This window comes from Drosophila hydei, unplaced genomic scaffold, assembly GCF_003285905.1.
Source record: "Drosophila hydei strain 15085-1641.00,03,60 unplaced genomic scaffold, DhydRS2 tig00000001-arrow-pilon, whole genome shotgun sequence".
In the NCBI taxonomy this organism is placed as follows: domain Eukaryota; kingdom Metazoa; phylum Arthropoda; class Insecta; order Diptera; family Drosophilidae; genus Drosophila; species Drosophila hydei.
This window is the reverse complement of record NW_022045643.1, coordinates 13,221,259-13,235,874: the sequence shown is the minus strand read 5'-3', so window position 1 is coordinate 13,235,874 and position 14,616 is coordinate 13,221,259. Positions and strand designations below refer to the sequence as shown.

Here is a 14,616-nt window from a genome sequence, read left to right as displayed (position 1 = left end):
GCGGCCTTGCTCCAAAAGGAAACTGTATAAAAGAAGAAGAGCAGGAGAAATGAATACGGGCATATGTATGTATATTGTTGATATATCAGACCATTCTTATACACTTTAAAATAACTTCTCTGTGAAAGTAAGTCTTGAATCATCTGTTTTGAGCTAAGCAAGCGCTCACATAAGACTGTCTAAGAAATACTTGAAAATGATTTCAAATTTATAGCAGATGAAAAGAAGAATGGAAACTATCAGTACAGTAGTTATTGGAGTCTAGTGAACGCCAAAGTAGTTTTGAACAAAAAATGATCTTAATTCAAATAAATTAAAAGCTCTACTGTAGAAGGAGGAAGCCGGAATCTCTTTTGGTCCACAGCAGCTTGAGAAGGCCCTGATAATTGCATGCTGATAAAGTGTATTGACATGGAGCCTTGTCTGATTACACATCAGTTTGCTTATTCATCCTGCTGTATCGGCGAAATCAGCGCTGAATTGGGTCAGGTGCGATTGGCAGTTTGTACACATGTCTCCACCTACAGTCAGAGCCACAGTGCCATCCACTCCCATCTCCCCATCTTCCATCAACCCTCCCCATGCAATTTGTCGTTACTGTAAAGTTTTCTTTTCCCTGTGCTGATGGACATCGTTACGTTCATTGCCATCGCCCCGGCGATAAGCAACAGGGCCCCAAATGCATTTGACGTACGCCGTCAGTTTTATGATGAGATTTTCTTGCTGCTCCACACTGTTAAGTTATACATAGAATGTCCAAATGAAGCCATTGCCCAGGCAGCAGGTCCGCTTTGCCGAAAAAGGGACATCTCAAAGCTTTGTTCATGCAAATTGAAGTGCGTGCTGGGCGCTTTGACTTTAATGAGATACACGCAACAACAAAACAGAAACGAGCTGGGCGGAAATGAGTAAGGGAGCGGGGGCAAAGCCGGCTGCCGATGGCGTCAGTGTAAACAAGACTGCCACATGCCACATGCAGCGCCGCAAAAATTAATATTTGTGTTAATAAAAGCGAGGAGAGAAGGGGACCAGAGCAACAAAAAATATAACCACAATCTGAAGCAACAGCACCGCCCTGATCTCAGCCAGACCATTTCGTTCCGGCAGCAGCTGTGTCGTAAGTGTTTGCATTACTTGTTTGGATCCAAGCACGCGCGTTTAGTCGAGCGGATGTGGCAACTAAATTTGAGGAACAGACGCCGCGCGGGGATGGGCAACGAAATCAGTAAAACGTGCCAAAACGCTAAACAGACGCCGGATCTTTAACTGCAACTCCTACTCCCATTTGACAGCTAAAATGTGAACAATGTCGATGAAGCACACACTAACCCAGCCCCATCCAGGTGAGTCCCAGACCGATATCTAACCCTAACCGAAACGTACTTGCAATTGAAGCTGTGCAGCATACAATTCAATTAAAAAGTTTGTTTTTTCCCCTATCCTTTTCTATTTGCTCTCGTTTTCTTGCTCTCTAGTATTTCCTTTCGGTGCAGTAAAATGACGGTGACGTCTCAATTTTAGCTATTTCAGCAGTGCCACGCGGCAAAAACCGAAAGCAATGAGCAACGTTCACCGAATGGGAAAGCAGAAGAGCAGCCGAAAGAGCGGGTATATAAGTGCCTAGAGGCAAGCAAGAGCTACAGTGGGACAAATATATATTTATGTATATACAACTAAGCTAAAATATATAAATAAAGTCCATATTAGCATATCTTTTAAAGAATATGACAGAAATTAGTATTTCTTTAAAACAAAAGAAGAGAAAATATTTTATAAGCTTAAACTTAGATCCAGTTGCTGTCAGAAATAAATAGAAACATCCGATAAATATAATTTTTAAATAATATGAAGAGAGCTCACAACACTTTTGTATGCTTTGACTTTGCAAAATGAAAAACGTAAAAAAACTTTTTGAAAAGTTATGTTTGTGTTTAAACCTTTTCCTCAGTCACTGCTCCCATTGTTTGGCAACTGGTGTAGAGCGTCTGCTCGCTGCCTCGCTGAGTGGCAGCCTCCATCGGTCTCATTCGCAATTGAGCTGGGCTGCTCCTCTAGCATCGCCTTTCATTTTATATGTGTTTTTTTTGTTGCTTGCCTTTTTTTGCACCCGCATCAGCAAATGGAACTGAAGTGAAATAAAACTTCACACCATTTGCCCGAGATCCCATCACCTGTCTGCGCTCCGCGCCCACCTTGCAGCTTGATGCCAGCTGTCGAAGCAGCTGCTGCTGCTTAGCAATGAATGAAATGCAATTAAGTTGATGTCGATACATGTTTATAGTGGCTGGATGCTTGAATGCATGGCTGACTGACAAAGCCACATAGAGCTATTTTAGGGCGCAACAACAACGGCAACTGTAACACCTATGAATTGGCAAAGCGCAAATGAATTTCCAGCACTAATGACGGCCAGTATTGAGCTCATATGTGAGCACATTTGAGCTTATGCGAGTAAGTATAATACGCAGTTGACATGCCAGACACGTAACTTAATTAACTTAATTTAAAGCATGCATACAACTAGTGCTCACCTTTATTTTTGTTGTTAATTAAGCGAGTGCCAAAGTGACTTGGCAGTGGCATTACCAGGCAGCTGGTGCTAGCAAAAGCTGTCAAGTCACGACAACTTTTCAGCGAGCGAATGGCATTTAACAGGAGGCTCCTGCCCAACAGCCCCAGCCCAGCTCCTGCAAGCTCCAGTTAGCTCGGAAGAGGCTTTGCATATTTGGTCAGAGCAAACTGTTGCCCTGGGCCAAAGTTGCGCAAGTTTTTCGCAATCATTTTACATGCTGCACTTTTCGCATATGAACATGTGAGTGACACGCCTACATACTTAGTGGGCGGCTTGCGGCGTGTCTTCATAATGGATTCCCTGGCCTGCCAGAAAAAAGACGAGCAAATTTGCGGCTACAAGTTCATTTATCATATGCTTGAGTAATTGAAATTTCAACGCTGGAACCATCCGACCAAACAAGACCTCACCGCACCTCACACACACCCCGACAGCGACCCAGACCAAAGAAGCCAAGCTGGCAAGCCGGAACGCATCCCAACGCTCTACTAAAGTCACTCCCCCGAACGCCCTCCAGCAGCCAATACATTAGACGCCTTCTCTGACACATTCCGCTTTGAACTTAATGGATATGAAATAAATAAAAAATGTATAAACTCACTTACGTTTGGCATGGGCCGCGTTCTAAGCATATGCATGAGTAATATGCAAAAAAAATAAAAATAAAATGTGTAACAAAAAGTAGAAAAAAGTAAAAAAAAGGTTACCGCAAAAAACGCCTTTAAATCACAAAATGGCCGCCGACACATTATTGAATATGCTTGAAAATCGATTGGGGATTACTTTCGAACGCTTTTCATTTTTACCTCGTTCCGGGCATTCTTTAGGCATAGGTGTATTTATTTTCGGCCCGAGAGACTTATCGGTTCTAGGAGCTGCCAGGGCGTACTCGGGACCTGGTCTCGCTTACGCATTGAAGCAAAAATGATTTATAACGTACACAAAGCAAGAAATGTAGCCGCACCTAGCTCCCAAAATAGATAGCGCAAGGTGAAGGTAGAGGCGCCAAGCCATTGGTACTGTATAAATCGACATATCAGACTGTGTTGCTATTTCCACACCAAGGCTGGTGACACAAAAACGCAACCATTTGACCATAAACATTGAACTAAATTCAAAATCAATTTAGCGGAATAATAAAAGCTAGCCTGGGTCGTTATGTTTTGGCCCTGATACTGGTGTGCGGCGAGTGGGACTGGGATTAAAGGAAGGCACACTGAGTGGACCACCACTTTGCTGTTGTTGTTGTTGTTTGATGGGGCCTAACATGTTCCTGTTATGCTGCAATTATGTCAGCAATTGCTATGTGGCAGCCAGTTGATTTGCTATTGAACGTGCCAGTGAATGAGACTTTCAAGAGTAACAAGAGAGTACTTCGAGTGTTTTATATAAGTGAATAAAATTAAAGTTATATTCGAATATAAGAAATTTTGTCCCAACTTTGCGCGGATTTACTGACTACAACAATTATTTGTTAATTTACAGACTAAGCACTAATTTGTGATCTATTTAAGATTTAACTATACATCGTTTAATATAATTATAAGGGAATAGGAATAGGACTTACACCAGCTGACTACTCTATCATTCCTGTCAGGAACAGTCTTGAGGCGTATTTTATTGTTTGAAAATATTACATTGTAGCGAAAGCTCTTATTTCTAATAAATATAGATGCCCAAGCATTTACGACAAATTGCCATAAATAAGTACGTACACATCTATGTCTTGGACGTGTGTGCGAGTGTGTGTATTCTGCCTACTGGCCACATCTTAGTTTATTGGCCATGGCCAAAACGCACTCAAGCTGCCAAGCAGCGACAACTGCAGCCGACTCCTGGCTTATTTATGCCTTTAGCCAACCTCGGCAGCAGCACAAAAAATTATAGCAACAACAACAAGCAACATACAAACTTAGAAGCTGCAAAAAATGAAACTATTGTAGCCAAAAAGTCAAGTGAATTTCCTTTTCTGGCCAAACACACAATAAAAAAGCGACACACACACACACACACACACACGGAACCACAAACAGATTCACAGACAGTCAGAACACGCAGCCGAATGAAACCGAACAGGATGAACGAGTTGCTCGCAGTGCCATGAAATGTACTTTGTTATGAATTTCTGTTACATCCCTTTTCGTTTTTGGGTTGCTTCTTTGCCTCCATTTACTTCCTTTCTGCAATGGCAGTTGCGGCAACAACGAAGATTAGACGAAGGACGCAAACACATCCGTAAACAATTTGTTCATGCCCCTTTATTTTCCTTTTTTCTAGCTACTCTGTTATATCTTCTTTGTGTTTATTTCAATGCGATGCCTTCTGATAAGCAAAATAAAGAAATACACAGAGAAATTGAAAAAGCTGCCACCCAGAGAAATAAAAATGTAGCAAAAAACAGAGGAGAAGTATACAAATAGAAAATAAAACAAACGAAGCCGAAACGCTAATACAACAAAAGCTATTCATTGGTTAAATGGGCTGTACAGAGTGACAATTGGCTTTTAAGATTTAAATATGCTTTACAATTAAAATAAAGCAAAGGCAGAGCGAGAGACAATTGAACAATTGCGCAGAGAAGTCGTAAAAGGCAGCTTCAGTTTTTGCAGGCTTTAGTATTATTATGTCAATTTCGATGTAAAACCAATATAAACCATTTTGATCATTGTAAATCTGAGAGATTGCAACTTGGGTTAGCGAAGAAGAAACAACAAATCGCTGCCGCACAAGCAGCTGTTGCTTGGCATTACGATTGCCTTGTGACAGAGACGGATTGCAAGCGAAGGGGTCATACGAAATCAGTTTGTTGTTACTTTATTTTTTGTACCGCTATCGCCGGCGGCGTGTTGCCTTTCTGCCCCGTATGCTTGTGTTTGGAGTCCTGTTTATATGTGTGTTTATACGTCGCTTATGTACATTTGGCAAAGTCAACGTAATTTTTTCATTCCTTTTCATTCGCTTATTTGCCATTTTATTTCCATATGCGCAAGGCAAATATGTAAACAATTGAAGTTTACTTTCAAACTTGGGGAGTATGTTGTACGTGTGTGTGGAGGTCTTGATACAATGTTGTTGGTCCTTTTTTTGTCAGCCAAACGTGTAGTGGGCGTGGCGGGGCACATCCTTGATAGGGCGCACGGCAACAACTTCACTGGCTCAGTGACATGTGCGAAATGTTTGCCGTGTTACGTATCAAGTTTTGACATACAAAGGCGCTTGGCAAATTGACAGCGAAGCCAAGTTGACAGGATTTGCGCGAGAAAGGCTTTCGCGGAAATATCGACTTAGACGTGCTGGGGCGTCGGTAGGTGTCGGTATGGAATTCGGCGCAGGATAATCGACAGCCTGTCATTTTGTTTACACTAAATTTCAATTAAATTTTGAGTCCTTGTTCACATTGACGACAGCGGTGCTATTGGACGCAAATGCAAATAGTATTCAACGCCAAAAAACCAAAACGCGACAGCTACAATAACAACACAAACTAAAAGAATTCAGGAAACAAAAACAATTGCAAGTGCTGTCGCCAAACAAATCTCAACAAACTTTACAAAACAATTTTATGCGAGAAAATGAAGCCACTTTTGCCAGCACAACAACAGCAGCAACAAGAACAAACGTTGTCCGGGCTACTGCTGAAGAGGGCCACTGATCGGCAGAGGCTGAGGAGGCATGGCTTGTGCGGATTTGCTGACTGGATTTAAAATGGAAATTATTTGAGAAATCCAATTCACTTTATTACTTTGGGGCATACGCAAAGTAAAACAAAAGCAGCAACACCAACAACAGCAATAATAGCGGCAACTTCAAGAACAGCCGCGGCAACAACAACGCGACCCAAAGACCATAAAAATTAATGCAATAAAAACACATGGCAAGCGGCAACAGAGAAAACACCCCACTCAAGAAAAGCTAGCGTCAAAATGAGCGAAGTATAAAAGGAAAAAAAGACCAAGCGAGCTAAAGTTAAAATCTTCACAACTAACAGCTAAGCACGACACGAAAAGAAAAACGTAGAACAGCTATGGAAGTAGACTACGTTTTTCTTTATTGTTCATATGTATTTTTGATCAGCCAAGTGTACGCCAAGGGCACGTGGGCTCTCCATTATGCATAAAATAGGTTTCTAACCTTCATAATGTGTCACTGCTTGTCATGCAGACGACGGTTTCCAGGTGCCCTAATTCCTAACTCAGTCAACCCAAGCCAAGTCCACTAATCGTTGTGACGGACTAAGCATTTTCTATACTATTCATAATCAGACTCATATGGGGAGTATTGGGTCGCTTTTGCTTGCTAAAAGAGCCGCGTGTTTTTGAATATATCTACCAAATAACTGTTTGACTCCGGCTCATTGTATGCTTCACAGCTGTAATCCCTAATGAGCCCTCTAATATACATTGATACCAGTTGTCCGTTAATATTTGTATACTCAGTTGCATATCCATATATCAAGTAACATTCGATAGATGAGTTGTGTTAATGGTCGTCAGGAATGCCTGACACGTTGTCTTAATGGAGGGTCAGTGTTTCTTACTATTTTGTATTTATTGTACATAAAAAACTATTGGGAAATCGTTAATAATAGTTAGCTTATTTCTTTCATGCTTCAATATAAAACAATATATGTATGATGGGAAATGGAAATTTTGGATACAGTGTTTTCCTGAACTGTTCAACATGAGTCAGCTCTTTGCAGGGTGCAGGGTATTTCCTAGTCACATTTGTACTCACATTTGTTTGGCTTTCATTTCATTTAATAGCTTTTTTACTACATAATAATATCAATATTTAAATATTTATTAAGTAATGTTTTTGTTAATCGGAATATATCACGCCCATTATTTTTTTTTTCACTTTTATAAATTAAAATGATATGTTTATAAAAAAAAAACAATGTTAAATTAAATTTTTTGATTTGAAAATTAAAATCATTGAACGGTTATTGAAAGAAAAATGTTAATCAGTAATTTGCATAGATAAAACATGATAATTCATTAAATTGCAGACAAAATAAAGCATAAAGGTTTTAATACTTGGTCAAATTTCATAACTCAATTATCAAAGGACACAAATACAATTAAAAATATAAAATCAAATTACACAAACAAATTCACTAAGTCCCGAAAATGTTTAACTTAATTTTTGATGAAGGCAGAAAGATTCAATAATGTATATAATAAATGGTAATACTTTAGTTCTTATATACGCGTGGGTTAACTGATCTGTGGCGAACAGCAGTGGCTTTTGTGAAGGGAGACTCGAGCGTTACAATGTTTTGTTTAGCTTGTGCAGGAGGTGCAGGACGGCTGGTGCTGGCCTGGTTTTAACATCTTGGGGCTGGGCTGTATTTGACAGCAATTAAAAGGAGCAGAGGGTCATAAATATTGTGCCTTAGCTGCCTTTTGTTGGCACTCCTGCGGATATTGCTGCCCGTTGTTTATTCTGTCGGCATGCTTGATTGAGCTTGAAGCTGCGCCTCATAAAATCAGCGCCCGAGTCGAGCACATAATTATACTTTTCAATTATGCATAATTATGTGCAGAGAGCAATTTGTGTTTTGTCGCTTAAAGTTGAAAGTTTAAAGTGCAGCAGCAATCGGCCGTCCCCTGCACAGGACTCGCCCGCTATTCGTTCCCGTTATGCGATATCCCCTGGGCGGGCTAAGGCGAAGCGACCGCATTTTTTGTTTGCCTTCCGCTGCCCCTGCTGTGGTTGGCATTGGCCATGTCGTTGGCAAGGACAAAAACAACGACAACGACAACGACAACGGCAGCGACAACGACAACGACAACGACACCGAGCCCGAGAATGGGAACGCAGCGCAGTGCAGCGCAGCAGGCAGACATAAATCAGGATTTTCGCAGCCTGGGCCACAAATGTTTTTTAAAGGATTCGCCGTGGGTGCTGCCATTGCGGCCGCAACCACAATAATAACTTGGTGGGGTCGCTTGGGTTCGTTGTCGCCGGCAATCGCCGATAATCTTATGCATGCTTAAACAGGATTCGATATGCAAGTGTGCGTGTGTGTTACTGGGACTATGGCGACGTTCAAGTGTTATGCCCCGACTTACGACTTACCCATCATGCAGCAGAGCACCGTCGTAAGGGTCAACATTTTGATTGGTAGGGGCGTCCAGTTCCGTGTGCTTCACGCTGTTCTTCGTTTTCCCTCTCTCTCTCTGTCTATCGCTGGATTACTCCTGGAGTGTCCTGTTTGCTGGTTCTTTATCACTTGCCCCGATACTCTCGCTTTCTCCACAAGTTTTGCTTAATTTCCGCTATCGACTTACAATTTGGTAGCTGAAAGTGTTTTTGTATTTGCACTATTATAGTTGCATTACGCTTTTTTGCATTCTCACTGTAAATGATACTATTATTTGGATGCAGCTGCACACACAGAACAACAACAGCAACAACAACAATTACTGCTCTTCTCGTGCTACAGTCGCCTCTCATGAATTAAACACTCGCAATGACATTTAAAACACTTAATTCCAACGGCAGACAATTTAATCTTTTAACGTTTGTTTGTTTTCAACCTTTTCCCGTTCGTTCTTGCTTGTTGTTGTTTGTTGCTGTTGTGTGTTGTTGTTTGCGTTGCTGCCTAGGCCAAATATCATTATTTGTTTTTCCATTTTCTTCTTAGTCTTTTATTTATGCCATTTTGTTGTTGCCTTGCTTTTTGCCATTCGTTTTCACCGTTTTTTGTCGCCTCTGCCAAAGTAAATTGATTTTGTCAGCTCTCTGAACTTAAATTGATTAAATTTATCATTGTTTTTATAATGCCGTTAGCATGGGCGCATTTACGCATTTTCACCTAATAAAATCTACTGATTGAAAACTTCAAAATAAAAGGTATTGCTTAGCGTGTGTGTGTCTTTGTCTGTATTGATTATTTTCATCATTCACTATAATATTTTTCGACTTTTAAAAATAGACTCAAAGGCGTTGCAAGATATTTTTAATGTTGAACTTTAAATAGAATGAACTTATTACGTATACATGTTAATTTTATACTTAGCCTATTGTAAACATAAGTTTCTTATAACTGCCCCAGCCAGATCTAGAGTCTATGCATTTCCTTAAGCCCGATTCTTTTAAAATAAAAAATCAATTAAGTCTTTGCACGCGTTCAAAGGAAACGTGTATAATTAACAGAACTTTTAGTCATGGTGCATATTTTATGAATCGAACTGACACGCATGTCAGCTGAGCCCATCCGAAAATAAATCTGTTCTCGAATAAAGTAATCAAATGTCCTAAACGCAAAGAAAACATATAAGATAAACACAGAGTTATTTACATACATATTTGTATGTATTTTATTGCATATGGGCGTCTGGGATCTTATTGGAAGGGGAAATAGATTGGCCTGGGGGCTCGTCACGTCGCAAAATGGAAACCCGCCAACTGTCGACTCGGCCTGTGGGCAACCTTTGGTTACCCTTGGCAATTCCACCATAAGCAGTTCCCATGTATTAGAATTTATTCACATGATGTCGTCTGGATATCAATCAATTTGACCTGCGGCAGGTTGAACTTTTCGACCAAGCTTCAGCCTCAGTTCTCCTGGGTACATTTTTAGCTTGTGATTTACTTATAATTTGTTGATGCCATTGTTGGCATTCATTTAGGGACTTGAAGGGTGGAGTGCAAAATTAATTAAAAGCTAATTAGTTGCAAATTTGCAGCAGTACCTTCAACTAATTACGGACTACAGCTGGAATGGGCGGTCGCGTTGAGGGCCAACTCAAAGGTACAATGACTGACAGCAGCTGATGCTGCCCTATTCGAGACTTCAATCAGCAGCAGAAGCCTCTTATCCAGTTTAGCCAGGCCCGTGCCCTGTGGGGGCCACTTGTCACTGTTGCTTCCGTAATGGAATTAGAGAGAAGACCAGGCAGCAAGCTGGCTGAAAGGCACAGGACAACGCCGTTGCTCCTGTGCCACTCGAAAGTGTTAACGCACTCAAGTTCTTTGTGTTGTTGATATATATATGTATATATACGTAGCTGTATACCATACAAGTGTCTAGTGTGTGAGTGTATGCGGCTTGGTAATTGTTGCCTAAGGCTGTGAAAGCTGAAGTGAAGTCCACTTGTCGCACTTTCTCTCGCTGTCTCCCTCTCTTCCCCCGCAAATTGTGTTGGTTTGTGTAATTGTGAACGTCTGCAGTTTGTTGCTCAGCTCTTGAGCTTTTCCTATCCCCTTCGGCAACGCTTACCAGTATGCTTAGTATCCGTGATTAGATGATATGCCCTTCACTGCACTCCCCCATGCGTCGGGACATTTCCGCATTGCTACTATTCAGTGTTTCCCCGTGCGATACTGCGGAGCATTGTTCATGAATATTTTATTGATACAGATACACATATGTGTGTTGATTTTACGTTCGTTTCCATTTTGTTTGCCTGTTTAGCTAAATTGAAAACAATTTACTCAGATTTCCCTTGCATTTAGCGTAATGGTTATGGCCCAGCTTGATTGGGCTGCCGGGAGTTCGTTAATACTGCATTTAAAAGTAAATTCATGAAGTAATAATGAAGAGAATCTTCAAGAGTCAGCTATTTTTTATTCAAAACTTTCGAAATGTATTTCAGAATATAACAGGACATTTGAATAATAACTAAATATTTATACGACTATCAAATATTTCAGTTTATGTATATTTTCTGATTGAATTGCAAAATATGCCTCTGGGTTTCAGCTTGTCTGCTGTAGAGCCTTGAAGAGTCTTAAGTATTATTTACTATTGAAAGGATTGTCCCAATTTTTTCCCCGTTTCTGACTTTTGTTTTTCGACAGCTTGAGTCCAGATAAAAAAACAAAATGTAACTTGGCTCTTGGGATTTTCTTTCTTTGTCGCCACTTTTGCTGATGTGTGCTCCTATTTTTAAGAACTCCGCAAAAGTTTTCTCGCTTGTCTTCAACTACTTAGTGCAACAATCAAGAGTAAACTTTTTTGGCAAAAAAAGCATCCCAGCAATAACGATTGTAGCTGTTAGGGGGCTGTCTGCTTGTCCGTGGGACAACATGACGTATGCGTAGCAAATTCGTTTACGCAATGCGCATACGCACTGTGCGCTCGCTGGCGATCTCATTTACCCCGCTAAAAGCCACCACAGCCACGTTGTTTGGCACATTTTTAAGTTAATTTTTTATGTGTTTTCTATTAATTTTTGTCACTCGCCCGCCGCCCGAAGGCTATGAAAATATTGAATTACAAAATATTGCCGCCAGGGAAATTTGTGTACACAATTTGTTTTGACGCGCTTTCCATTTATCGGCAGTGCTAAAGATCAAAGACGATTTAGTACATTGTCGAGCTGCTGGTATTGAGTTTGAGTTCTGTTTTTAGTTTGTTAATTTATTTTGGCGTTGTGGAACTGCTAGCCTAAATATAAAACAACTTAATTTGCTGACTGCTAATGAGACAGAGTGCTGCAGAGGGGCACGAGTGTTCCGGCAGCGGGTAGGGCAGCAAGTCGTTGTGTAGGCGTAAACACATTTTTATTTGTTGTGTGTGCGTTTTGGTGCCTTTATTTTATTAGTTTCGTCTTTTGTCGCCTGCCACTGCTAACAAGTTGCGAACACGAGGCGGGCACCGAAAAAAAATCGCATATAATTCGAAACGATATCATAAAATATTCGCGTGCGTCGCGCGCTTTAGTAAACTGCCCCAAAAGACATAAGCTAACGGCAGTAACAACAATGCCAGCAACATTGCCAACAACAATGGCAACAACAATAACAACAACAATGGAGCTTTCAATTTCGTCTCCTACCACGCCGGCAATGAGCCAATGAGGCTTTTCCTGCGTTTTCACACGTTCAAAATTTACGACACTGGTTTTTTTGAGTCATTCTTAAGATGTTGGTCTCAACTTTGCTTATACACACAAACTCACAGTCACACACAATTTTACACACTGGTGTAGATGCAGATGTCACTTGCGACACGTGTTTCTAAAAACACGATCTATATCAACTGGTTTTTGTTATCGAATTTGAATTTGGATCCGACTTGGGATTCTGATTCGCGCGCGTAACCCGCAGCGCCTATCTCGCATGTGTTCACTGTCGCAGTCGCACACAAACTGAAACAGAAACTTATTTTGGGCCTTGCACTTGCCAGCCAACACCGGACGAGCCTTAGCCTCCTCCATTATCAGGATGAAGCCTCGTGTTGTTGTCGGTTGTTGTTGCTTTCGTCTTCGGGTCTTGTGGGCATCGCCAGCTATGCTGCTGTCGTCGTCGATGTGTGGCAAAAACCGAATGCCAGCCAGTGCTGTCAATTCGCCGCAATCTGTTTCTCTTTAACACAATTCGCTCTTTACTTTCACAAACTCGTGCTCTTTATATATGAAACCGTTAAATTGTTTAAAGTCACTTGACTGTCAATCTAAATCTAAATCTTTATTTAGTATAGGATACAGAGTTCAAAACATAATACAGAGTATAAAAGTTTAGTATGCAAAGTAATTTTTAAAAATAAATAACACTAAAACCATTTTTTTTTCTAAACAAAAGTCAAAGAAAACAAAACCGAATTCAAATGGTAATTTGACTATAATTAATCATGTCGTAAATGTTTCAATATTTTGTATATTACAAATATTTTCCACATATAACATAAAATATCATTTAACGAAAGATATTAAATTTTTTGCAACACATATTAGATTATTTTGTATTTCCATTAGAAAATATACTTAGAAAAGCATGCTTGTTATTATTTTACAGTGTTTTTCTTAATTTTTTTCAGTCTTATTTTGAAATGAATTTTTTAGTTTTGTTAGTTATTCTCCACTTAGCAGCAGCATAAACAATCGCATTGACATTAATTGAGTGGCGGACTCAGACAACAGCATCCGCACTAAGAAAACTTTAGGTCAGTGCTAAGAAGACATGAAGAGAACTTAGACTGCAGAGCGCATGAGCATAACGTGCTCTCAGTGCGCCTCTCTTTCACGGCGAATTCAAAGAATTTTAATAAAATTTACGTCGCGACTTTACATAAAAAGAGCTAATGACAATATAAATTCACATGGTATTCGGAAAGCTGCTGCAGATGGGCAATAAGCGCTGTGGTTGACGATGCTCCTACTGTTAACTCTGTAGCTATAGCTCTGCCTCTGCATGAGAATATACATATATACACTTACTATCGGTTATATCTCTTGGGATAGCTGAGAGCTGGGCAAATACAGCGGCCGTGTTGTAGCTGTGGCGAAAATCAGTAATTAGCGTAAATTGAGTTGGTAAAAAGCGCAAGAGCTTAAATTCCGACCCGATTTACAGCCTGCTGACACCCAACTTACCAACTTACTGTGTCCCGCAGCAGTCAGTTGCGGCTGTCACTGTGCCTTTGCTCATTCGCAGTGTCTTTTCAGCTGCTGTTGTTGTTGTTGATGTTGATTATGTGGCAATTAGTTGTCGCATTTGTGGCGAGCCACGAGAACACAGCCGATCAGAGAATTTGGCCCTGACAGCAGGTAAAGCTCATTCAAAGCTTAGCGAGCTAATAAAACAAGTTGATTAATTTCAATGCTCCTTGACCTTGACTGTGCCAGGTCGCAAGCCACCTAGCTGTCAAGCGACAGTCTTTGCCAACTTTAGCATAGCTATAATAATGTTCCCCTAACTTTTATCCACGTATTATCGTGTGCGTCTATACCTATATAATGAACAGCGTGCCACATGCTTAAGGTATTAAACTTTGCAAAATACCACCAACTAAATAGTTTAGATTTAAGTTTCGACATCTTTTATGTCTTTTTCTGGCAGTTCTTAAGTTGTGGGAAAACTCGTGGCAACCCCAACTGCAGTTGATCTTTACGTGCAGACTTCACGAAAATAAATATAAACTTTTCACTTCCAATTTCAATTTTACAATTTCATCTAATAGTTATGACCAAGTTACACGACTGAGGAACATGTATTGAAGTTGACTTCTCAGCACTATTGAACGCATTTATATGACCATACTCTCTGGCAAGGCTATATTATGATTTATGAATTTATTTTAGTTTCCTCTAAGA

General features: G+C 40.4%; 1 protein-coding gene across 6 annotated transcripts in view; it reads right to left on the bottom strand.

Annotated features, from left to right (window-relative positions):
• Positions 1-12,655, bottom strand: part of LOC111597506 (zwei Ig domain protein zig-8) — a 42,944-nt gene extending 30,289 nt beyond the window's left edge. For 2 of the 6 annotated variants that reach the window (XM_023312271.2, XM_023312276.2), the window contains exons 1-2: positions 12,484-12,655; positions 8,654-8,933 (exon numbers count right to left, since the gene is read on the bottom strand). In XM_023312271.2, coding sequence (XP_023168039.1) covers positions 8,654-8,690 — 37 coding nt within the window. In that variant the 5' untranslated portion in view covers positions 8,691-8,933; positions 12,484-12,655. Of the gene's footprint in view, positions 1-8,653; positions 8,946-12,360; positions 12,436-12,483 lie in introns of those variants that run through there. The other 4 variants (XM_023312272.2, XM_023312275.2, XM_023312274.2 and 1 more) reach the window with 4 other exon arrangements.
• Between the last annotated feature and the right edge of the window lie 1,961 nt (positions 12,656-14,616).